Here is a 25,727-nt window from a genome sequence, read left to right as displayed (position 1 = left end):
TGTTTTTGATGTGAGCCAGAACCAGTTTCTCAAAACACTTCATGGCAATGGAGGTCAGTGCTATGGGTCGGTAGTCATTCAGACATGTGGTAGTTGATTTCTTGGGGACAGGAATGATGGAGGTGGTCTTAAAGCATGTCGGGAATATGGATTGGGACAGTGAGAGGTTAAATATAGTTGTGAAGACCTTAGCCAGCTGGTCGGAGCATTCCTGGAGGACGCGACCCGGGATGCTGGCAGCCTTCCATGTGTTCACAGTGCAGTGATTCTCTGACCTCTGCGATCGATAGAGTGAGCACCTGGTTTTCTGGATGGGTGGGGATTTTTGTGGCTGGGTCAGTATTGTCCTTGTCGAAGTGGGCATAGAAATGATTTAGCTCATCTGGGAGGGAGGCATCATGGACAGTGGGACTGCTATTGGAGCTTTTGTGGTCTGTGATAGACTGAATGCCTTGCCACATTCGCCAGGGATCGGAGTTATTGTGAAAGTGGTCCTCTGTTCGTAGGGAATAGTTATGTTTGGCTATTCTGATGCCCCTTTTGAGGTTGGATCCGGCTGTGCTGTAGGCCTGGCAGTTACCTGACTTGAATGCTGCATCCTGGACTTTCAGCAGCTGCCGGACCTCACTGGTCATCCGGGGTTTCTGTTTTGGAAAGGTGCAGATTGATTTTTTGTTGTTGTGACACTCCCGGTGCAAAAATTAATGTAGGATAGCACGGCAATGTCTATATGGGAGCCATGGGTGGCTGAATGTGCAAAAATACTCCAGTCCGTATCGTCAAAACAGTCCTGAAGTTCAGAGACTGCTCCTTCTGGCCAGAGAGTGATTGTCTTTACTACTGGCTTGATCAGTTTTATGAGGGGTTTGTAGGCTGGGACCAGGAACAGGCAGAGGTGGTCAGAATGTCCCAGGTGGGGGCAGAGAGTAGCCTTGTATGAGTCCCTAATGTTAGTATAGAGATGGTCCAGGGTGTTTTGTCCCCTAGTGGGGTAGGAGACATGTTGATGTAATTTGGGCAATACAGCCCTGAGGTTAGCCAGATTAAAATCACCACCTATGATAAAGGCATTGTCCAGGTGTTTGGTCTGTTGTCTGCTGATGGCACATGTAGTTGCTTAAGTGCTAGTGTCTTAGCATTAGCATGTGGGGGGGGGGGTACACAGCGGCGATGGTAATGGTCACTTTATAATGTTGAACCAAACGTTTTGGCCATAAATACTCGAACCTCCCCCGCGGATCTTGCCGGAGTTCACTGTCCTGTCAGCACGGAAGGCTGTGCAGCCCGCTAGCTTGACTGCCGAGTCGGCTATGTTGCTGTTGAGCCAAGTCTCCGTCAACATCAGCAGACAGCAGTTCTGCAGCCTTTTCTGAGAGGACAGCCTGAGTCTTATCTCGTCTATTTTGTTAGCTAACGATCGGACATTAGCCATAAAGATGCTGGGGAGGGAAACTTTGAAGGGAACGCTACTTAGCTTAGCATGTAGCCCGCCTTGCTTCCCCCTCTTCTCAGCGTTTCCACTGCGAGGTGAGCGGATAATATCGATGGGGAAGTTGTCCGTGATGGTGGAAGGAAGTAGAAGACTGTAGAAGATCGCATAACCTACACTTGTAAATAAACTTAAAAGTAACATATTGGATAAGTAGACACGTTGGTCCTTGACTAACGGGTCAGACCCTTTAGTCGACTGGTTAACGTTGTTGCTTGCGGAGTGGGAGACACGGGTTCGCGTCCCGGCTGTGGCGGTTCCCGGACTGCTCCCTTAATTTGCTACATTGGTGTCAGAAGTAGGATGTTGAGACCGTGAGGTTATCGGAAGCGCGTGCGCCCAGAGGCGTGAAGGAGCTGATATGCTTAAGCGCGGGGACGCGCTTCCCGAAGGAGGGGGTAATGTAACGTGCATGTATAAGTAGACACTTGGTCCTTGACTAACAGACCCTTTAGTCGACTGGTTAACGTTGTCGCTTGCGGAGTGGGAGACACGGGTTCGCGTCCCGGCTGTGGCGTTTCCCGGACAGCCCCCCGAATTCGCTACAATATAAATAACAAAGAAAACTGAACAGGGATCCGCAGTAGCCGCTGCGTCCAGCGCGCTACTGAAAGATCATTGATTAATGACTTTCTTGGGAGTTCCAATATGATGAACTGAGCATCTGTTTTAACGATGGACACATGGTAAGATGACTCACAAGAAACTTTTCAGACGGAAAAACTTGAACCATCTCTGTCATACAACACATTGTACAGCAGTTATGATTATGTAGTGGAAGAATGGTAAACATAAAATTAAAGATTGAGAAATAATAAGAAAGTATAATGTGTTTTTTTACTCACTGCAACCTGGCCTTGCTCTTGGGTAAAGTAAGCATACACATCTTTCAGCGCTGCAACAGCACAGGCCCTGTGCACATGTAGAGCAAAGTAACACAAATAAATAATGCACTGGTTCATTCTTTTAAAAAAACAGTGTTATTTGGTCTATACTGCAAAAAGACACTGTCTGATCAGTTCAAGTTCAAACAACCCACTTTTGATTGGTTCTAACCCTAATACTTACATGTTATTTGTTACAGTTCTTAAGTACTATTTTCTATATATGTCGTGGCAATTATTTAATTCCAATCTGTCATTAAATGGGGAGCGAGACAAAAATCTCTTATAGTATTGTTACACTTTGATATGTTCATGAATAGACGCACGAGCCTAGATGCCCAAGTACGTGCCCTGATCTCAGAGCATACCCACTTTATATGAAGCAGCACGAACATGCTAATTGTCTCGATCACAATGGTATGTACCCAGAGTTTCTCCCTAATCCTGTTTGGAGGAAGTAGTTTATCTTTATTGCTGGACGGTCATCCCAATGGATAACAGAACTTGCATATTGTTGATAGAGTTCATAGGTCAGGTCTCCCCTCATCCTGTCATAATTCTCCAGGACTGTTCCTTCCTCTCATCTCATCTCATCTCATCTCATCTCATCTCATCTCATCTCATCTCATCTCATCTCATCTCATCTCATCTCATGTCATGTCATGTCATGTCATGTCATGTCATGTCATGTCATGTCATCTCATCTCATCTCATCTCATCTCATCTCATCTCATCTCATCTCATCTCATCATCAGCTGCTTCTCTGGGGTCAGGTCGCGATGGCAGCAAGCTAAGCAGGGCACTCCAGACGTCCCTCTCCCCAGCAACGCCCTCCAGCTCCTCCTGGGTGATTCCAAGGCGTTCCCAGGCCAGATTGGACATGTAGTCCCTCCAACGACTTCTAGGTCTACCCCGGGGTCTCCTCCCAGTTGGACGTGCCCAGAAAACCTCCAAAGGAAGGCGCCCAGGAGGCATCCTAGTCAGATGGCCGAACCACCTCAACTGGCTCCTTTCGATGCGAAGGAGCAGCGGCTCTACGCCGAGCTCCCTCCGGATATCAGCTCTTCGCCCTATCTTTAAGGCTGAGCCCAGACACCCTATGGAGGAAACTAATTTCAGCTGCTTGTGTCCGCAATCTCGCCCTTTCAGTCACTATTCAAAGCTCATGACCATAGGTGAGGGTTGGAACGAAATTGACTGGCAAATTGAGAGCTTTGCCTTCCAGCTCAGCCCCCTCTTCAACACAACGGTCTGGTACAACGTCCGCATTACTGCTTATGCTGCACAAAGCCACCTGTCCATCTCCCGCTCCATCCTACCCTCACTCTTGAACAAGACCCCGAGATACTTGAACTCGTTCACTTGAGGCAACAACTCATCCCCAACTCAGAGGGAGAAATCCACCATTTTCCGGTAGAGAACCATGGCCTCAGCTTGGAGGTGCTGACTCTCATCCCGGCCATTTCACATTCGAAAACATGACTTACTTTGTGCCGAGAATGCGGACACATCTCTCACTTTGGTTATACAAGGACCGGATGGCTTGTAGCAACTGCCCCTGTACCTCATACTCCCGCAGTACCCCACACAGAGTGCCCCGGGGTACACGGTCATAAGTCTTCCCCAAGTCCACAAAACACATGTAGACTGGCTGGTCAAACCTCCATGCCCCCCTCAGCACTCCCCCAAGGGTAAAGAGTTGGTCCGTTGTTCCACGGCCAGGACGGAATCCGCATCATTCCTCCTGGATCCGAGGGTCGACAATTGGTCGGCGCCTCCTTTCCAGCACCTGAGAGTAGACTTTTCCAGGAAGGCTGAGCAGTGTGATGCCCCGATAATTGGAGCACACCCTCCGGTCCCCTTTTTTAAATATGGGAACCACCACCCCATCCTGTCACTCAACAGGTACTGTCCCCGACCACCACGCAACACTGAAGAGGCGTGTCAGCCAAGACAATCCAACAATGTCCAGAGTCTTCAGCATCTCAGGGCGAGTCTCATCCACAGCTGGCGCCTTGCCACCAAGGAGCTTCTTAACTACCTCAGAGACCTCTGCCAAGGATATGGGTGGGGCTTCTCCCGAGTTTTCAAACTCTACCTCCTCTACCGAGGACGTGTTAGCCGGGTTCAGGAACTCCTCAAAGTGTTCTTTCTACCGCCCGACAACATCCCCAGTCCGGGTCAGCGGTTTCCCTCCCCGGCTGAACACAGCCCTGCTTCCCCTTCCTGACTCAAGTCAAGTCAATTTTATTTGTGTAGCCCAATATCACAAATTATAAATTTGCCTCAAGGGGCTTTACAGCAACACAACATCCTGTCCTTAGACCCTCGCATCGGATAAGGAACAACTCCCTAAAAAAACCCAGGGAGAAAAAATAGGAAGAAACCCCAGGGAGAGCAACAGAGGAGGGATCTCTCTCCCTAGATGGACAATGTGCAATGGATGTTGTGTTTACACAATTTACAAAATGCAACATTGAAAGACAATTATGATGGAATTATAAAATTTATGAAGAATAACAGATCACAAAATTATATGGTTTCATAAGATATATAAAAAATAAAATGTAATGAGGGGATGCCAAGCAGTGTCCAGTTGGAGACCACCGTCACCATGGAGACCTGGGAGGAGGACAGACTTCATGTGCACATAAGGGAGACTCAAATCACACCATTCACGCGCACAAAAAGAGAAAGGAAAACACATCATTCAGAGGGAGAGGAAAGACGTGAGAGAAGAGAACAGTTTGCACTAGTCAGTAATCTATACACTATAATCTCGTCGGCAGAACAGTGCTTGGTAAATTCATTGAGACAGAAAACGACCCGACACGCAGTACAGGTTGTGAAGCACTCAACTATCTCTCATCTCATCATCTCATCATCAGCCGCTTCTCCGGGGTCGGGTCGCGGTGGCAGCAAGCTAAGTAGGGCACTCCAGACGTCCCTCTCCCCAGCAACGCCCTCCAGCTCCTCCCGGGTCATCCCAAGGTGTTCCCAGGCCAGATTGGACATGTAGTCCCTCCAGCAGTTCTGGGTCTACCCCGGGGTCTTCTCCCAGTTGGGAAAACCTCCAAAGGAAGGCGCCCAGGAGGCATCCTAATCAGATGGCGGAACCACCTCAACTGGATCCTTTCGACGCGAAGGAGCAGCGGCTCTACTCCGAACTCCCTCCGGATGTCCGAGCTCCTCACCCTATCTCCAAGGCTGAGCCCAGACACCCTACGGAGGAAATTCATTTCAGCCGTTTGTATCCGCGATCTCACACTTTCGGTCACTACCCAAAGCTCATGACCATAAGTGAGGATTGGAACAAAGATTGACTGGTAAATTGAGAGCTTTGCCTTCTGGCTCAGCTCCCTCTTCATCACAACGCTCCGGTACAACGTCTGTATTACTGCTGATGCTGCAACAATTCGCCTGTCATTCTCCCGCTCCATCCTACCCATACTCGTGAGTAAGTCCCAGAGATACTTGAACTCCTTCACTTGAGTCAACAACTCAACCCTAAACCGGAGGGAGAAATCCACCATTTTCTGGTAGAGAACCATGGCCTCAGACTTGGAGGTGCTGACTCTCATCCCGGCCATATCACAATCGGCTACAAACTGCCCCAGTGTGCGCTGGAGGTCGCATTCTGATGAAGCCAACAAAACTATATCATCTGCGAAGAGCAGAGATGTAATTTTGAGGTTCCCAAAATGGACACACTCCTCACCTTGGCTGCGCCTTGAGATCCTGTCCATGAATATTACAAACAGAATCGCAGACAAGGGACAACCTTGGCGGAGTCCGACACCCACCAAAAACGTGTTTGACTTTGTGCCGAGAATGCGGACACAGCTCTCACTTTGGTTATACAAGGACCGGATGGCTTGTAGCAACTGCCCCCATACCCCATACCCCCACAGAGTGCCCCGGGGTACACGGTCACACACGGTCATAAGTCCACAAAATATATGTAGACTGGCTGGTCAAACTCCCATGCCTCCCTCAGCATTTCCGCAAGGGTAAAGAGTTGGTCCGTTGTTCCACAGCCAGGATGGAATCCGTGTTGTTCCTCCTGGAATGGAGGTTCGACAATCGGTCGGAGCCTCCTTTCCAGAGCCCTAGAGTAGACTTTCCCAGGAAGACTGAGCAATGTGATGCCCTGATAATTGGAGCACACCCTCAGGTCCCTTTTTTAAAATGTGGAAACCACCACCCCAGTCTGCCTCTCCACAGGTACTGTCCCCGACCTCCACGCGACACTTCAGAGGCGTGTCAGCCAAGACAGCCAAACAATGTCCAGATGCCTTCAGCATCTCAGGGCGAATCTCATCCACACCCGGCGCCTTGCCACCACGGAGATTCCCAACTACCTCAGGGACCTCTGCCGGGGATATGGGTGGGGCTTCCCCCGAATCTTCAGACTCTACCTCCTCCACTGAGGACGTGTTAGCCGGATTCAAGAACTTCTCAAAGTGTTCTTTCCACTGCCCCACAACATCCCCAGTCCGGGTAAGCAGTTCCCCTCCCCGGCTGAACACAGCGTGAGTCAAGCCCTGCGTCCCCTTCTTGAGTCGCCGGATGGTTTACCAGAACTTCCTTGAGGCCAACCGAAAGTCCTCCTCCATAGCCTCACCGAACTCCTCCCACACCTGAGTTTTTGCTTCTGCGACCAGCAAAGACGCAGCCCTTCTGGCTTCCTGGTACCTGTCTGCTGATTCAGGAGACCCCTGGGCCAACCAAGCCCAAAAGACCTCCTTCTTCAGCCTGATGGCTTCCCTCACTGCCGGTGTCCTCCAGCGGGTTCTTAGATTGCCACCTCGACAGGCACCGGTGACCCTATGACCACACCTCCTACCTGCCACATCTGCAATAGAGGCTTTGAACATGGCCCACTCAGACTCCATGTCCCCAGCCTCCCTTGGGATACACGAGAACTTCTTCCAGAGGTGGGAGTTGAAGACCTCACAGACAGGGGCCTCTGCCGGATGTTCCCAGTTCACCCTCACTACATGTTTGGGTTTGCCACGTTCGTGGCAGAGACAGACCACAAGCCGTTAATAGCCATCATCAAGAAAAACCTCAGCAAGATGTCATCGCGAATTCAAAGACTGATGATGAAGCTACAATGCTATGATTTTGAACTGATCTACACACGGGGTAAGCACATTGTGCTTGCTGATGCTCTGTCCAGGGCGGCGACACCGAGTGAAGCACGCAGCGGGAGCTCCACAGAGATGGATGTGACTCTCCACATGAACCTGATTACTGAATCACTACCCGTGGCTGACGTGAAATCTAAGCAGATTGCAGCTGAAACAGAAAAGGACACAGGACTACAGAAAGTCATCAAGAATCTGAATGAGGGTTGGCCTAGAGGTGAATGTCAACAGTATTACAACATCAGAGCTGAGCTGAGTGTCGTCAACGGGCTTCTACTCAGAAAAAACAGAATTGTCATTCCTCAGTCACAGAGACCAGAGATGCTGAAAAGGCTGCACGAGGGGCACCTCGGTATGGAAAAATACAAGAGAAGGGCCAGAACAGCCGTTTATTGGCCAGGAATCAATGCAGACATCGATAGGCTGGTCTCAAGCTGTGAGACCTGTCTGAAGTATCACGCGAAACAGCCAAAAGAGCCAATGGCAATCACACACCTACCAGACGAGCCATGGCAGAAAGTTGGGACTGACCTGTTTCACCTGGATGGAAATAATTATCTGCTGGTGATCGACTACCTGTCAAATTATCCAGAGATGGTGCTGCTTCCCAGCATATCTGCTACTTGTGTGGTTAGACACATGAAGTCAAATTTTGCAAGACATGGAATCCCACAGATGTTCTACAGTGACAATGCACCATGATACAGCAGCAAAGAGTTCCAGGACTTCGCCAAAGTGTATGACTTTCGACATGTGACCTCAAGCCCCTGTATGCCCAGTCAAATGATAAAGCAGAAAAAAGAGTTCACATAGTCAAACAGCTGCTCAAGAAAGCACAAGAAAGCCGCTCAGATCCATATCTAGCTCTGTTGAGTTACCAAGCTTCGCCACTTGAACATGGCAAGTCTCCTGCTGAGATTCTGATGGGATGTAGGCTACGCACCATGCTTCCCTGCACTGAAGAGCAAAAGAAGCACAAAGAGGTGAAACAGAAACAAATGCATCTGCAAAAGAGACAAAAAGCAAACGCCACTGGCAAGACATGATACAGTGAGACTCGAAGATTCCAACAGCTGGAATAAGAAAGCCACTGTTCTGGAGGAAGTAAGTCCAAGATCCTACACAGTAAGTTCAGAGGATGGTCAAATCCTGAGGAGGAATCCAAGGAGCTTGCTGAAGACACAAGAGACACTGCAAGAACAAATAAATGAAGAAGATCCAACCTACACTGCATCCGCTGAACCACCAGCTGAGCAGAGACGCACATCACCTGCACACTTACCTGTACTGAGAAGATCCACACGCAAGGTCAAAGCACCTGACCAGTTGAATCTGTAATGTAAAATTAAAAAAACTGAGCTGTATCCTTGTGAGTTGTCTTGAAAGAAAGACGGAAATCAAACATGAACACTTAGTAAAAGGAACCTGGTTATGCTGTTTAAAAAAATAGATACAAATGTTTGTTTATGCTGTTGAAAACAAAAAGTTCTTCATGCTTGTGGGTGACAAGAATGTTTTTATTACAGTTTGAAGTTGCTACTAAGGTTAGATGAATAGTTTGTTTGTCTATAGCTACATCTAAAGGAAAGGGGATGTGGTGATAAGAGTTAATACTAATATTTATACCAATACTTAACATCCGAGGGCAGTAGCCACAAATTTAATAGTCTGTATGATTCCGGCAGAGGAAGACATCACACAATACTTGATGCAGATGTGAGCGGAGTTGTCACAGTACTTTAATAAATAGTTGTAACTGTTGAACCCTAGTTTCTTCATTTATAATAAGAAACATTACAATATGGTCAAATTAACTATATTGAGTTAGGATTCTAGCAGCAGCATTCTGAACCATCTGAAGACTTCTAGTACTAGCATGTGGCAGACCTGAAACCAGAACATTACAGTAATCAAGTCTGGATGAAACAAATGCATGTATAAGAGTCTCTGCGTCAGTCATGGACAAGAAAGACCGAATTTTAGCTATGTTGTGTAAATGAAAAAAGGCAGTCTTGGTGAGTTCTTTAATGTGCTTACCAAAGGCTGGGATCAAACGTAACGCCAAGAGGTTCGGCTGCCACACTTTGTGAAACCAGAGTTGTCGATTGTTATCGTTACTTGATCAAATTGGTGTCTGTTTGTAGCAGGGCCAATGACCAGCATCTCGGTTTTATCTGAATTTAAAAGCAGATAGTAAAGTGACATCCAATTTTTCACAGTAGCCAAGCAGGCCTCTAAATTAATCATATGAGTATGATCATCAGCCCTTATAGGCACATACAGCCGAGCATCATCAGCATAGCAATGGAAATGTATTCCATAACTGCGTATAATTTGGTCAAGAGGTGAAATATAAAGTGAGAAATATAGAGGGGCCAAGAACTGAGCTCTGATGTACGCCATATTTAACATCGGAGAATTTTGATGTAATGTTACGATAGCAGACACAATGTGTTTTTCCAGATAAGTAGGACTTAAGCCAAGAGAGAGCTAAGCCAGAGACACCAAAATTACAATTTAATCTATCTAATAGTATACAGCGATCAACAGTGTCAAAGGCTTCACTGAGGTTCGTTAGTAGAAGCACAGAAGTGGAATCACAGCCCATAGCTAGTAAAAGATCGTTCACCACTCGGTCGGTCAGTTTCAGTGGAGTGACAGGCCCTGGAAGTCGATTGAAAAGGTTAATATAGATGGTTTTCTTTTATATGGGTCGAAAGTTGTTGATATACAACTCTCTCTAGTACTTTAGAGAAGAATGGAAGATTAGAGACTGGCCGATAGTTATTAAGAGACCCTGGATCGAGGTGCGGTTTTTTAAGTAGAGGTTTAAACACAGCTGTCTTAAAACTGCTGGGAACAATGTCAGTAGTAAGTGATAAATTAACAATGTCTAGCATTGTAGGTCCCAGGAAAGGCCAGAGTTCTTTAAAACGTTTTGCTGATAAGGGGTCAAGTAGGCAAGCAGTTGGTTTAGACGCTGACTCGAGCTTAGTGAAAGTATCTGTAGTAGACCAACAGCGCTACCTAGTGGTGGTTAAGCTAGGCTCTCATATACCCCGGATGTTGACTGCTGCGACAGTCGGAGAGTTACAATAAAGAGGACCAGATGTTGGAAATTGGTCTCCGGCTCAAATCACTGTTATGGATATATTAGCAGTATAAGATACATCCAGATAATACAGAGAATATATTACAGTGGCGACGACGGATGGGATACCTTTAATGTGAGAAGGTAATCCCAGTAGTTAATAAAAGCGGACGAAGCAACGTGACGCTACAAGCTAGCTTACAGCCAGCTAGCAAGAAAAGACTAGCTAGCCAAGCCAAGCACAAGCATGGCGCATTTCATCGGCAATATTGCTGAATACAAGGAAGGTAAAGAGGACTTCTGTTAAGGTTTGTAGAACGAACCCAATAGCGACAACACAAGACAAAGTAAAGCACCAACCTGGCAGGACTCGTAGAGGAGAGCCGGCCGGGCCTGGACAGAAGGGGGAGGCGCTTTAGGCGGAACTTGAGAATAGCTTCTTAAAAATGGAAAAACGTAAACTGCTCCTTTAAAGTCCGAAAGGGAAAAAACGTAAACTGCTCCTTTAAAGTCCGAAAGGGAAAAAAAACACAAACTGCTCCTTTAAAGTCCGAAAGGGGAAAAAAAACACAAACTGCTCCTTTAAGGTAGAAGTCCAACCGAGTAATAAGATCCACAGTGAGAGAGGAGAAATTAGAATATCAAAAACTTGATCTCAACTAGAAAAGCACGATGGGAAAATCCAATGGGGAAAACACAAAGAGAGTTCTTCTCCGAACAAGCTCTCAAGGAGAACTGACACAAGGGAATAATCAAACAAGCAAAAAACACGGAGAATACTACAGTCTGTACTCCACCGGGAGACACAGAAATGTCACAAAAACTCGAGACGAAGAATTTACTCACGGGACTGTTCAGGACAAACTCGCGACGAGTTCTGGAAAGCAAACAAACTTATACTAGAGTGGTTATCGAGTAGGTAGGCTGCAGGTGTTTCAGACGCGCCCTTCCCCCGCTCTCATTGCTGGTTGCCAGGTTGGTCAACAGACCGAGCCCTAACAACTTCGAGTCATACCTTGAAAGATTGGAGCAATGGATGATCGTTAATGAAGTGGAGGACCGTAAAAAGGCCAATGTTTTTCTGTCTGTGATAGGCACAGAAGCCTATGGCCTACTAAAGAACCTCTGCATAACAGAAAAACCGAGTAGCTGAACGTTTTAGATTTCAGAAAAGAAACCAACTAGAAAATGAGTCAGTGTCCGATTATGTTGTTGCTTTAAAGCACCTGTCCACACAATGTGAATTCGGTCAGCATTTAAATGAAGCACTGAGAGACCGATTTGTTAGTGGTTTAAGGGTGGAGGCTATTCAGAGAAAGTTGCTCGCAGAACACAATCTGACTTTTGCAAAAGCATGTGAGCTGGCCTTATCTATGGAAATGGCGTCAAAGAATACGCTGGAGTTTGCCAGCAAACCAAGCGGAGCTGCAACTGTGAATAAGATAGACAAGAAGAGAACAAGCAAGGGTGCGTGGAGAAGCAAGTCGTCCACCAGCGAGTGGAAAAGCAAGCAACCTACCAGTGATAACTCTAGACCACCGAGAACAGAAACGCACCAACCCTGTTACCGATGTGGAGGTAACAACCATGCAGCTCAAGTATGTAGGTATAAAACCGAGACATGCCATAAGTGTTCCAAGGTAGGGCACATAGCAAGAATGTGTAAAACTAAAAATAGACAGGGACATACACAGTATGTGGCTGAAGACCACAGTCCAAGTGAGAGAGGAGATGGAAATGAGGATGAACTGTTTGGTGCGTATCCGATGAATATAGTGTACTCCACGAATACAATTGGTAATGGAAAAAAGGACATTAAGGTCAATATTAAGTTAGAAGGAAACCCTGTAGACATGCAGCTTGACACAGGAGCTGCCGTAACCCTGGTATCTGAGATAGTGTACAAGGAACATCTCTCACACCTGCCACTGAACGAAAGTAAAGTGCGTCTGTCAACCTTTTCCGGTGAGATCATTCCCTTGATGGGCCAAGTGACTGTCAATGCGAAATATGACAACCAGAGTGGAGATTTACCTCTTGTGATTGTGAAAGGTGACAGACCAGCCCTCCTTGGCCGTAACTGGCTGGCCAATTTTAAACTAGACTGGGCAAGCATGTTCTCAGTTACACCAGCAGGGGGCAGTGATAACACAGATGTAGAGGCAGTGTTACAGAGCCACAAAGCAGTATTTGCTGAGGAGCCTGGCACTGTTCGTTAATTTAAGGCAAATATCAAAGTGAAGCCAGATACAAAACCTGTCTTCAGAAAGGCAAGACCAGTGCCATACGCACTAAAAGACGCAGTTGAAAAGAGCTAGATAGGCTGGAAAAAGCTGGTATTATCTCAATGATAGACCATAGTCAGTGGGCTGCCCCGATACTAGTTGTATCCAAATCAGACAAGTCAATTCGTATCTGTGGAGACTATAAAGTCACGGTTAATCAGAGTGTGGAAGAGGAGACCTATCCACTACCGAACGCCGAGCATCTCTTCGCCACACTGGCCGGGGGCACTCTCTTTAGTAAATTAGATCTCTCACATGCCTACCAACAGCTTGAGTTAGAGAAGGACTCAGAGAAGTATTTAACAATAAATACCCACAAAGGACTGTATGTTTATCACAGACTTTCATATGGAGTGTCGAGTGCACCTTCTATGTTCCAGAATGTGATGGACCAGATACTACAAGGCTTAGAGCATGTGACCTGCTTCCTCGTTGACATACTAGTCACAGGCAGAACAAGAGAGGAGCACCTGAGGAACCTAGATGAGGTTTTGAGCCGACTGGAGAGCTACGGGGTAAGAGTGAAAAGAGCAAAATGTGACTTCATGCAGGAGAAAGTAGAGTACCTGGGGCATCTGATAGATAAAGAGGGACCTCACCCCACTGAGACAAAGGTTGCCGCCATCGTAAATGCACCCCAGCCCACAAACGTCACAGAGCTACAGTCATTCCTAGGACTGTTAAACTATTATGGCCGTTTCATGAAAGATCTGTCGACCGTATTGCAGCCACTACACCAACTCCTGAAGAAGGAAGTCGAATGGAAATGGACACCAGAGAGTGCAGCAGCATTCAAGGCTGCCAAAGAACAGTTAGTGAAAAGCTCAGTGGTAGTACACTACGACACGCAGAAACCACTGAGATTAGCTTGTGACGCATCCCCTTATGGGATAGGTGCGGTAATGTCGCACATAATGGAAAATGGGGACGAGAAACCAATCGCCTTTGCGTCACGTACGTTGACAGAGGCAGAGAGTAAATATAGTCAGATAGAGAAGGAGGCGTTGGCCATAATATTTGGCGTGACCAAATTTCATAAATATCTCTATGGCCGCAAATTCAGTTTAATAACTGACCATAAACCCCTCCTTGCCATCTTAGGACCCAAGTCAGAAATCCCTACACTAGCCGCTTTGCGTATGCAGATAGGCACTGAGGCTTATGGCTTATGACTACAGTATAGAGTACAGAACGTCAGCGGACAATGCAAATGCGGATGCGTTATCTAGACTGCCGGGGAAAGAAAAGGACAACACAGCGGAGGAGAACAGCATTTTTTATTTCTCATTAGTAGATGAGCTACCCGTGCAGGCTACAGAGATTGCACAGAGCACTCTCAAGGACCCAGTTCTATGCAAGGTACTGGAACTGACCCGGTCTGGATGGCCGAGTTACATCAACGATGACACACTGAAACCGTACTTCAACCGAAGGAATGAACTGTCTGTGGAACAAGGATGCATTCTGTGGGGAATTCGAATTATCATCCTACCAGCACACAGAGAACGACTACTGTACGACCTACACCAAGGGCACCCCGGAGGGTGCAGGATGAAAAGTTTGGCGTGGGGCTATTTATGGTGGCCTCAGTTGGACAGTGATATCGAACGTGCAGTGCAGCAATGTGATGCTTGTCAGAGTGTGAGGAAACTACCAGCAGTAGCAACACTACACTGCTGGCAGTGGCCTACGAGAGTGTGGCAGAGGCTACATATTGACTTTGCAGAGAAGGATCAGCAACACTTCCTAGTGTTAGTAGACAGTCATTCAAAATGGCTTGAGGTGATCCCCATGGCAACAACTACCGCCGCCAAAACGATCGAAGTGCTGCGGAGCATCTTTTCGTCCTACGGTCTTCCTGAGGAGATCGTCTCGGACAACGGTCCACAATTCACCTCGCTGGAGTACAAAACATTCCTGAAAAGCAACGGCATTAAGCAGACCTTGGTGCTAGCTTACCATCCTGCTTCTAATGGTGCCGCAGAGAGAGCAGTCCAGACGGTGAAAGCTTCACTTCTGAAACAGCTGCTCGATGAGAAGAAACAAAACGTCACTATTACAGTGAAACACAGGCTCGCCAACTTCCTGTTGTCATACAGGACCACACCACACAGCGTTACAGGTTGCCCACCAGCAGAACTGTTCCTCAAACGTCAGCCTAGGACCAGGTTCAGCCTGCTGAAGCCAGACCTTGCTCGAGTGGTGGGGGCCAAACAACAAAAGCAGAAGGACTATCATGACCAACCCGCCTCGAAGCTGAGACACCTGTCAGAGGGGGACTCAGTACTGATCCGAAACTTCCGTGGAGGAAAGGAGAGGTGGACGAAAGGGACAGTGGAAAAGAGACTCGGACCAGTCACCTACCTGGTGTGGAATGGAGTGAACCGACGTTCAGTCCACATTGACCATCTGCTGTTCGACCGACCCTCCAGTCCTCCTGAGGCATTTCAGTTTCAGGATGACCAGATGGGCATCAGCAACACCTACCCTGCAGTTACGGATTCGGGGGGGAAAGGCACACCTGGAGCCGTAGGTGCTAGCCCGTACTCACCTGAAGATACACCCGTTCCAAGGATGCAGGCTCCGGAGAAGCTTGCAACACCCTTACGAGGTTCGGTGGGCAAGGCCGTGTCGCCTCCTCATCGAGCATCCACTTCCCCTGAGGTGGTTGAGCGCCGGTACCCTCAGAGAGAGAGGGCACCTCCAAAACGACTGTCTCTGTAAGATCAGCGAGTTCCTGAATAAAGGAGTTCCTGAGAGACTAAATTGTTCAACTCCTGTTCGGAAAAAAATGTGAAAAAGAGTTCCTGAGACTGATATGTAAATGGGCAAATGTGGGTCGAAGTGGGTTGTGTAACCAGTAATGACCAAGGAAAAGATGTTGAAAGTAATTTGCCATATCAGCATGTTTTAGAGTGAGAATATTTTATTAGGGGAACTTCATAGTTTAAGGGGGAGGAGTGTAGTAGACCAACAGCGCTACCTAGTGGTGGTTAAGCTAGGCTCTCATATACCCCGGATGTTGACTGCTGCGACAGTCGGAGAGTTACAATAAAGAGGACCAGACGTTGGGAATTGGTCTCCGGCTCAAATCACTGTTATGGATATATTAGCAGTATAAGATACATCCAGATAATATAGAGAATATATTACAGTATCAAGAGAGAATCACAAATAACGGGCTATCAGTGACTCATTGTATAGATATGAATTTGGTAAGACAGGATCTACAGGAGTAGCCGAGTTGAATAACTAATTTTTTTATGATCTCATCAACCTTATTGCAGAGAAAGTGTAGAAACTCATGGGCCATGAAAGGTGAGCAACTAATAGATGGCTGCTTTTTAGTAAGTTTAGATACAGTGTCAATGACAAATCTGGGGTTATGTTTATTAATATTGATTAAGTGAGAGAGATACGCTGTTTTTGCAGCACATAAAGCATACTTGTATTTCAATGTAGCGAATTCGGGTGGCAGCCAGGGAACCGCCGCAGCCAGGACGTGAACCCGGATCTCCCGCACCACGGGCGACAAAATAAACCAGTTGATTAAAGGGTCCGACCCGTTAGCCAAGGGCTAGTGAGTCTATTTATCCATGCATGTTACACTACCTCCCTCCTTCGGGAAGCGCGTCCCCGCGCTTCAGCATATCAGCTCCCTCACGCCCCTGGGCGCACGTGCTTCCGATGGCCTCACGGTCACACCATCCCAATTCTGACACCAATGTAGCGAATTCGGCGGGCAGTCCGGGAAACGCCACAGCCGGGACGCGAACCCGTGTCTCCCGCACCACGGGCGACAACGTTAACCACTAGTGACTGGTGCGTTTTCTAGCAAGAAGCTTAGTTCATCCGAACAAGACTACCCTGTCCACCAACTCGAGTTTTTAGCACTCAAATGGGCAGTCGTAGATACGTTTCACGACTACTTGTATGGTGCTCGTTTTACATTTAGGACGGATAATAATCCTTTAACATATGTACTAACTACTGCAAAACTTCGGGCTGTGGGGCATCGCTGGCTTGCTGCCCTGGCAGCCTATGATTCCAACATACATTATTGGCCTGGGCGTCAGAACATTGACGCCGATCTGTTGTCACGTCTCCATGTACAGGATAGTCAGGGTTGGACTGACATACCCAAGTCTGGTATTAAAGCCATATGCCGTCAGGCAAGTGTTATCAAACCATCAGATATGCCACCCAGATTATTAGATCAGCTAGGAGCTCCGGCCTCAGCTATTCCAGATGTTTACGCTTGTCCTATACACTTGGTAGCAGGTCAGTTGGAACAATTAAGTAGGAAGGACTTACAAGCAGCTCAGAACGCAGAGCCTGCCATTAGCCCAGTGAAACAAGGAATCGAGACTGGAGATTTGACTACAGTCACTAAAGCTTATCATCCAGATGTAACACTACTACTGCGTGAAAAGGCAAAACTCCAAGTGAAAGATGGAATACTTCACCGTATAACCAAGAAAGCATACGGAAAGGAAATCAAACAGCTAGTCCTACCTGTTGTTATTCGTCTGTCACAGCGACGAGGACCATCCTGTGATGGATGACTGATGACTTGCGCAATGATTAAAGTGAGGAAGAATTGCGCATCATCAACCCCACTCTCTCGTCCGAGACCACTTACTACCAGTGGCAAGACTAGCGAGACAACTGGAAATGGAGACGGATGCAAATTTTTCCTTAGGGTTTCTTCCCGAAGCCTTTCCTGTAGACGAGTATAGCCGCAAGGCAGCGGAGGTTTTAAATCAGAGTTTGCCTTCTCCTAGATGAACTGCCCGACAGGCTAACGAGCTTCATCTACCCGGGTTTGAAATCAGAGTTGTCTTTCTCCTAGATTGGCTGCCAACCAAGGCTAATGAGTCCAATCGACCCACCCAGTTATACCGCCGGGAACCCGGTCGCCCCCGCAGCAGACTTAGTCCTAGAAATATCGAACTCAAGTGTTAAAAAGCCTGCACGATGAGTCTGGACATTTAGGTGTGGAACGCACCACTGAACTCGCAAAGGACCGCTTTTATTGGCCTCGTATGGCATCTGAGATTGAACAGTACGTCAAAACGTGTGGGCGGTGTATCTCACGAAAAACATTGCCCCAAAAAGCAGCTCCTTTAAATCAAATCACAAGCAGTGGTCCAATGGACTTAGTTTGTATAGACTTCTTGGCCATTGAGCCAGACCCAAAAGGACTATCAAATGTGCTAGTTATAACAGATCATTTTACACGCTATGCACAAGCGATTCCCACTAAAGACCAAAGAGCTCAGACAGTGGCTAAAGTTTTGTCATAAAAATATTTTACTCATTATGGTCTACCTGCAACAATACACTCCGACCAAGGTCGTGACTTTGAAAGCAAGTTGATTAAGGAGATGACATCAACTCTTGGAATTCGAAAATCATGGACGTCCCCATACCATCCCCAGGGAGATCCACAAACCTGAACGGTTTAATCGCACTCTCCTGGCGATGCTTGGTACTGTAGCGAAATCGGTGTGGGCGGGGGGGGGGGCAACCACAGTAACTGCCGCAGCCGGAACGCGAACCTCCCGTACCTCCCGAGACATCGCGAACCGCTCGACTAAAGGGTCCGACCCGTTAGCCACCGGCCAACGTGTCTACTTATCCATGCACGTTACACTACCCCCCTCCTTCGGAAAAGCGCGTCCGCGCGCATCCCACTTCTGACACTGTTGCGTAGTTGGTTCAGTATCAGACATTAACACACGAAGCAGAGGAACAGGGGAGCGTGTACTTTACTTAGCACTGTTTTTCATCGACACGTTTTACTTCTTCTACTCCTTCTACACATGCGTAACTCACAGTACCTGGAACATATTAACTATAGTAGTGCTACCTAGCGGTCTCCAACGTAAATAGCTTTAACATAACACAATGCATCACTGTGTATGTATATGGACACAACATCTTCCCCTTTTGAACAAAGAATACTTCTAGTACCTTAGATTAGAACTGACCGTATTACATTCTGAATAATGTATGTAACCCAATAACATCATTCACTTTTTACATTTGCTTTTCCCTCACCACATTAGTAAGCAGTATTTTTTTTCACTTTCCCATGACAAAGTATTTGGTCCAGCTAGGTGGATTTCTAATCCTGATAAACCTGAGGTGCTTATCAGAGGTAGAGTCATGTGGTTTATCAATATCTGGTTTAGTACAGTCCATTGTTCTGTCAGAGTCAGTATCCGGGATCAACTCTAGCAGTGCAGATAAGCGTGAGGCCTTCCAGATCCTTCCATCATCCAGCAAGTAAGTGTTTGGTCCTTTTTTTTGTCACAACAGTCCTTTTGTGAACTTCAGTTCTCCTTTCTTTACTTTCCATGGCTTCCTCATCCTTACTTTGTCACCGGACTGGAAGTCAGTTGATTTAGCGTGTCTGTGAGCATCTGTGTATTATTTCATCTTCACTTGTTTTTGTTTCACTCTTTCACACACAGCGTGTCCATCTTTTGGAGGTACAGGCATCTCCATCACCTGTAGCTTTGTTCTCATTCGTCGACCATGGAGCAGTTCTGAAGGGGATACTCCAGTCGTAGAATGAGCCGTTGCTCTGTAATCCATCAGGTACATTCTCAGGAATGATTTCCAGGGTCCTCTTTGGATTGATACGGTCTGTAGACAGTCTTTAAGGCTTCTGTTGAATCTCTCAACTCCTTCATTGGCTCTTGGATAATAAACTGAAGATCTCAGGTGTCTGATTTCCCTCTTTTTGAGAAAGTCAGAGAACTCAAAGGAGAGGAATTGAGGTCCGTTATCACTGACCAGTTCTTTTGGATTCCCTTCTCGAGAGAAAACAGTGGTCAGGAACTGGATGACGGTAGCTGTGTCAGCACGGGGAGCAAAAGCTACTTCAGGCCATTTACTATAGTAGTCTACCAGTGTTATGGCATATCTGCAATCAGCAGGTGCTATCTCAAATGGACCTACGATGTCCACGGAAGCCTTTTCCCAGGCAGCAGCTGGTAGGGGAATGGTTTGGAGTGGAGCATCATGAGTTACAGTCGACTTATCATTCTATCTGCAGGTTGTACAGTTCTTAATCAATGTCTCTATCTGGGAGTCCATTTTGGGCCACCAATACAGTTTTCTGAGGCATTGTTTAGTGCGCACAATGCCTTGGTGGGTTTCATGAGCGATATGAATGAGTCTTTTCTGCAATGACCCAGGCACCAGCAACTGATCAGTACCTCTGACAATACAGTCATCCATGACTGCAAGCTCATGGCGGATCAGGAAGAATGGCTGTAAGTCAGGCTCAGTTGCTTTCTTTCGTAAGAGCCAGCCCTTCCGTATCTGTGCACGGAGCTTTGTGAGCACTGGGCAGGCACAGCCCTCGCACTGGAAGTCATCCACAGACACAGCACTCAGTTCAGTGAGAATGGTTGCAACGGATTCCACATTCTCTGCACACGCAGTGTCTGTCTCGGGAAGTGGGAGTCCAGATAGACAGTCAGCGACATAGTTCAAAGATCCAGTTCTGTATTCAACATCATAGTCAAACTCCATCAGGCGAGCAGACCATCTGGCTATCCGGAGACCAGCGCAGTTATTACCTTTGGTAGTCAGGAGTGTTGTAAGTGCTTGATGATCGGTGCGTAACAGGAATTTTCTTCCCCAGAGCCATGTACGCCATTTCGCAGCAGACCAGACGCAGGCCAGCGCTTCCTTCTCGACGATGGAATATTTTCTCTCAGCGTCCGACAGACTGCAAGATGCAAAAGCAACAGTCTATTCCTCACCAGTACTGTCCAGCTGAGTCAAGACGGCACCTAGCCCATAGTCTGAAGAGTCTGTAGAGACTGGTAGCCTTGTTGGGGTTGAACAGCACTAGAGCAGGGCTATTCGACTTCCGGTTATGGCGAGGGACTAGGAGGTCGCAAATCTCAAGCTCTGCAGCTACCGTGTAAATTAATCCTACAATACTAATCAGAATCTTGTCCAAAGTCACGCAATACGTGTATAAGAGTACCCAGAACTAAAATGTCAGGGAAAAACCCGAAAGAAAAGGCAAAGAGAGAGAAAAGGCAAAGAGAAAAGGAAATCGCGACACGAGGAAGGGGCTGAGAAGGCTAGCGACACCATGCAGGTTGAAAATATGGCTAACGAAGAAGACGACCACGAGGAAGAAGAGGAGGAAATGTTAGACACAGATAAGAATAGCGACCAAGATATCATGAAAGCCATACAGTCTTTGAAAAGTGGACTTTACAAGAAAATTGATGGAGTGCAAGCGACAATTGCGGATGTAAAGAAACAAATACAAGAATGCATGGGTCGCATGGAACAGGCCGAACAACGGATTTCTGACGTGGAGGACGACGTTAAGAAGCTAACACCCCGAGTTAGCACGCTGGAAAGCGCCGTCAAAAGCCTTACTGACAAAGTGGAGGACTTGGAATGCAGGAGTCGGCGAAATAACGTAAGGTTGGTGGGCCTACCGGAGAAAGAAGAGGGCCAGGATGCACCTGCATTTTTGGAGAAGTGGTTGCCGGAGGCTCTGAACATGGATCTGCGGGAGGGCTTGGTAGTGGAGCGAGCTCATAGAATCGGCGCTCCGGTAGACTCTCGCACGGGTCGTCCAAGGACATTGATAATGCGGTTCATGAACTTTAAGGACAGGGAGCGAGTACTAAAGGCAGCCAAAACCAAGGGACAGGTCCTTTACAAAGAACACGCCGGTCCGTTTTCACATCGACCTCTCTGCCGGGGTGCAGAAGATGCAACGCGACTACGATCAGGTCCGAAAGAAGTTGAGAGACAGCAGGATCCACAAGCACAGAATCCTCTTTCCAGCCCGGCTCCTGGTAACACACGACGAGAGACCCCACACCTTTCAAACCCCAGCAGAAGTGGAGAGGTTTATTCAAGCCCTCGGATAAGGACTGACGCAGTAGGCTATTAAGCCCACTTTATTTCCATTTACACGAAAGATGTGGCTACGTGTTCGGACTGTCGCCATTTTGTTTTTGTTTAGGCTTTCTTTTTCTACCTGGACAGGACTGAGTCTCGTTTATAGCTAGACTATTCAGCTTTTGTGGAAGGCCCTTAACCCTGAATGAGAGACAATGTCCAAGCACATGCCGAAATGACATGGGCACATCCAAGTAGGCCTAGGCCTAAGGGACAGAGAGAGTCATCATTGGTTTATGCGCCTGTCGGAGGAAGGCCCAATGCATCGCGGACTCTTGTGACCAGGCTACAGACTTTTCCCTCTCCTTGTCTTCCAGTCTGCATGCACGGGTTCCAGGTTGGTGTATGTGTTCGGGTGGTTAATATTATATATGCCTACATGTTGTAAGCGTTGCACAGTTCATTACTGATGTTATGTGTGATTAGTATTTAGAAAAAGTAAGATAGCGAGCTGGAGCGAGAAGAAAATAAAAGGTAGATAAACTCGTTTTAGCGCTAGTTAAACGTGGGATGGGAGGGGATGTCCAGAGTTCCTGGACTTTAGGTTCGTATGGGGTTGAGGGTGGGTTTTTGTGGTTTCATTTTATTATTTATTCTTTCATCAGTGGGTGTGGTTTGTCAAAGTACTTTTTCACTATGGTTCCTAATATAACATACCGGAATCAATGTCAGAGAGTTGCAAGGTAAAACTTACTTGGTGGAATTGTAGGGGTTTGATCAAACTCACAAAGGTGAAGCAGGTAATGAGCAGGATAAAATCCTTGAATTCAAAAATCGTTTTTTTACAAGAAACACACATAGTGGATGAGGATGTTCCCAAAATAGCAAGACGATGGCAGGATCAAGTGTTGTCTGCTCCTTACACCACTCATGCTAGAGGGGTTATGATACTAATTCATAAATCGGTTCCATTACGGGTACAGCATGTAGTTAAGGACCCTGCAGGGAGGTATATTATAGCCCAGGGTAGGTTATTATCTGAAACCTTAACTTTGATTAATGTTTACGGCCCCAATGAAGATGACTCTAAATTCTATAATAGTCTCTTTTTGACTGCTTCAAATCATCCTGGGAAATACATAATAGCTGGCGACTTTAACTGTACGTTAGATCCTTCAAAAGACAGGTCAACTGGTTTAGATGATACCCACAGTAAGTCCAGAAAGACGATACACCACTTTATGAAGGAATTTAATCTGTTTGATGTTTGGAGGCATGGTAAACCGAACGCAGTAGAGTATTCCTGCTATTCCCGTACTCATAGAACTCACTAACGCATAGACTACTTTTTGGTTTCAGCACTACTTGTCTCCAAAATAGATGAATGTCATTATAGTAGTATAGTTCTGTCTGACCACGCTGCAGTATCCTTGACCTATGAAGATAATAACTTAGTGTGCGACCCCCCGAGATGGCGTTTTCAACCCGGGTGGCTTGCGGATCCTACATTCATAGATTTCTTAGATAAGCAGATTGACCTGTATTTTGAATGTAACAAGTCCCAGACTTCTGCTAGCACAAGGTGGGAGGCTTTCAAAGCCTTTATTAGGGGCCAAATCATTTCCTTCACTAGCTCCAAGAAAAAGGCTACACGACTTGAAATGAAGACATTAGATGAGGAAATTAAAAAACTGGAAACAGAAATATATAATAATAGACATATACCTGCAGATGTTCATGCAAGACTGCTACTGCTTAGATCACAGTACAATGAATTGGCAGCTAATAAAGCGGCTGCTGATTTAATGAGACTCAAACAGTCCTACTATGATCAGGGGGAAAAGCCCGGAAAACTTCTAGCATGGCGCATTCAACAACAACAAACAGAAAGGTCTATTAATTGTATTGAAGTCCCAAGTGGTAGAACTATAGTGGACCCGGCAGAGATTAATGAAGCCTTTGGAGACTTCTATGGGAAATTATACAGCTCTGAGTGCTCTCCTAATCTGGACACGCAAACACAATTCCTAGACAATCTTAATATTCCTAAAATTTCGGAAGAGGAATGTTGAGTATTAGATCAAGCTGTAACTGCGTTGGAAATTGCAGAAGCAATTGGGTGTATGCAGGCTGGAAAATCAGCGGGTCCAGATGGCATCCCTATAGAAATTTATAAAAAATTTTTAACCAAATTAATACCACCCCTCTTGGAGATGTTTCAGGAATCCTTTGAGCATGGTCTTCTCCCTACATCTATGAGGGGCGCCCTAATCACTTTACTCCCAAAACCGGGGAAACCAAATACAAAATGTGAAAATATGCGTCCAATTAGTCTCCTAAATTCTGAAACCAAAATACTCTGTAAAATTCTTGCAAGAAGATTGGAGGATCTTCTACCTAGAGTAGTGGCAGAAGACCAGAACGGATTCATTCAAGGGAGACAGGGTTTTCATAACGTTAGACGAGTGCTCAATATTTTATACAGTCAGAGGGAGGCGCCTGACACGGCCTTACTTTCACTTGATGCAGAGAAGGCCTTCGACCGTGTTGAATGGCCTTATCTGTTTGAGGCGTTAACACGATTTGGCCTTGGGGATACATTTATCAAATGGGTAAGATTGCTTTGTACAGGGCTTACCGCAGAAGTTTTGACAAATAGTACGGTTTCTAAACCTTTTAACATTTGTAGAAGTTGCCCTCAAGGGAGCCCTTTATGGCCTTTACTTTTTATCCTAGCGATAGAACCATTTGCTATAGCGGTGAGGACACACAGCCATATTTATGGAATTTATGGAATTCGAGAGGGACATCTGGAGCACAGGGTAGCACTCTTCACCGATGATGTGATATTAATGCTTAAAAATCTGCATAAATCTATCCCAGTGCTCCTAAGCCTTCATGAAACATTTGGGAAAATATCCGGTTATAAAGTTAATTACTCCAAATCATCTATGATGTTACTGAATGAAACAGAGAGGAAGATTGGTCTTGTTTATGCTTCTACCTTCAACCCAACAGACACATTTACATATTTGGGGATACAAATTGTCCCTGAGGTGAATAAGATTGCTCAGTCAAATTATGAGCCCATCCTGGATGCTAGTATTGCTTCGATAGAGCGTTGGACATCCTTACCTATTTCAATGATCGGCAGGATTAATATCCTAAAGATGAATATACTTCCCAAATTTCTTTATTTGTTCCAGAATATCCCCCTACCCCATCCTTCATCTTTGTTCACGAAAATCAAGAAACTGTTTACCAACTTTATTTGGCAAAATAAACGTCCTATATTACGTCTATCTTTACTTTATCTACCATATGATCGAGGAGGCCTGAAATGTCCAAATATCCAATGGTATTACTGGGCAGCACAATTAAGGTCGATTATGTTTTACTTCTCATCTGGAAGTCCTCCAGCTTGGATTGATCTGGAAGTCTGCTCTGTTAAACCGGGCTTACCATTGCACCTGTATTTGTATTCAGCAGACCGAAAATATCTGAAGAGAAATACAGACAACCCTATGATATTAAATATGATTGATGTTTGGTTCGATGCTTGTAAGTATTTGAATATAAATATGTCCCGGTCACGCTTCAGTCCTATTTGGGGTAATGCCAATTTCAAACCAGGGCAAAATGATAGGGGATTTAAATTATGGGCTGAAAAGGGGTTAAGGAAAGTGCAAGACATGTACAGGGAGGAGGATGAAGTATTCATGTCCTTTGAGGAAATATCTACCAAGTATGACATTCCAAGGAATCATTTTTTCAAATATCTTCAGCTAAGGAGTTTTATATCATCCTGTCAAAGCCATTCATTAGACATTCCTACCATTTCTATATTAGAAGTTGCAGTCACAAAACACGGTTATGATAAAGGTTTAATTTCAACTATGTATGACTTATTTGTATCTGGATCTGATGAATCATCAG

At 46.2% G+C, this 25,727-nt stretch overlaps 1 protein-coding gene across 1 annotated transcript in view; it reads right to left on the bottom strand.

The window, feature by feature from the left end:
* si:dkey-96f10.1 (6-phosphofructo-2-kinase/fructose-2,6-bisphosphatase) overlaps positions 1-25,727 on the bottom strand; it is an 88,406-nt gene that overhangs the window by 36,275 nt on the left and 26,404 nt on the right. The window contains exon 4 of the mRNA XM_056302078.1: positions 2,335-2,401. Coding sequence (XP_056158053.1) covers positions 2,335-2,401 — 67 coding nt within the window. The remainder of the gene's footprint in view (positions 1-2,334; positions 2,402-25,727) is intronic.

The sequence above is a fragment of the Lampris incognitus genome, chromosome 2 (assembly GCF_029633865.1).
Source record: "Lampris incognitus isolate fLamInc1 chromosome 2, fLamInc1.hap2, whole genome shotgun sequence".
NCBI classification, from domain to species: Eukaryota; Metazoa; Chordata; class Actinopteri; order Lampriformes; family Lampridae; genus Lampris; species Lampris incognitus.
Note: the sequence above shows the minus strand (reverse complement) of the source record. Positions and strands in the feature narration are given on the sequence as shown.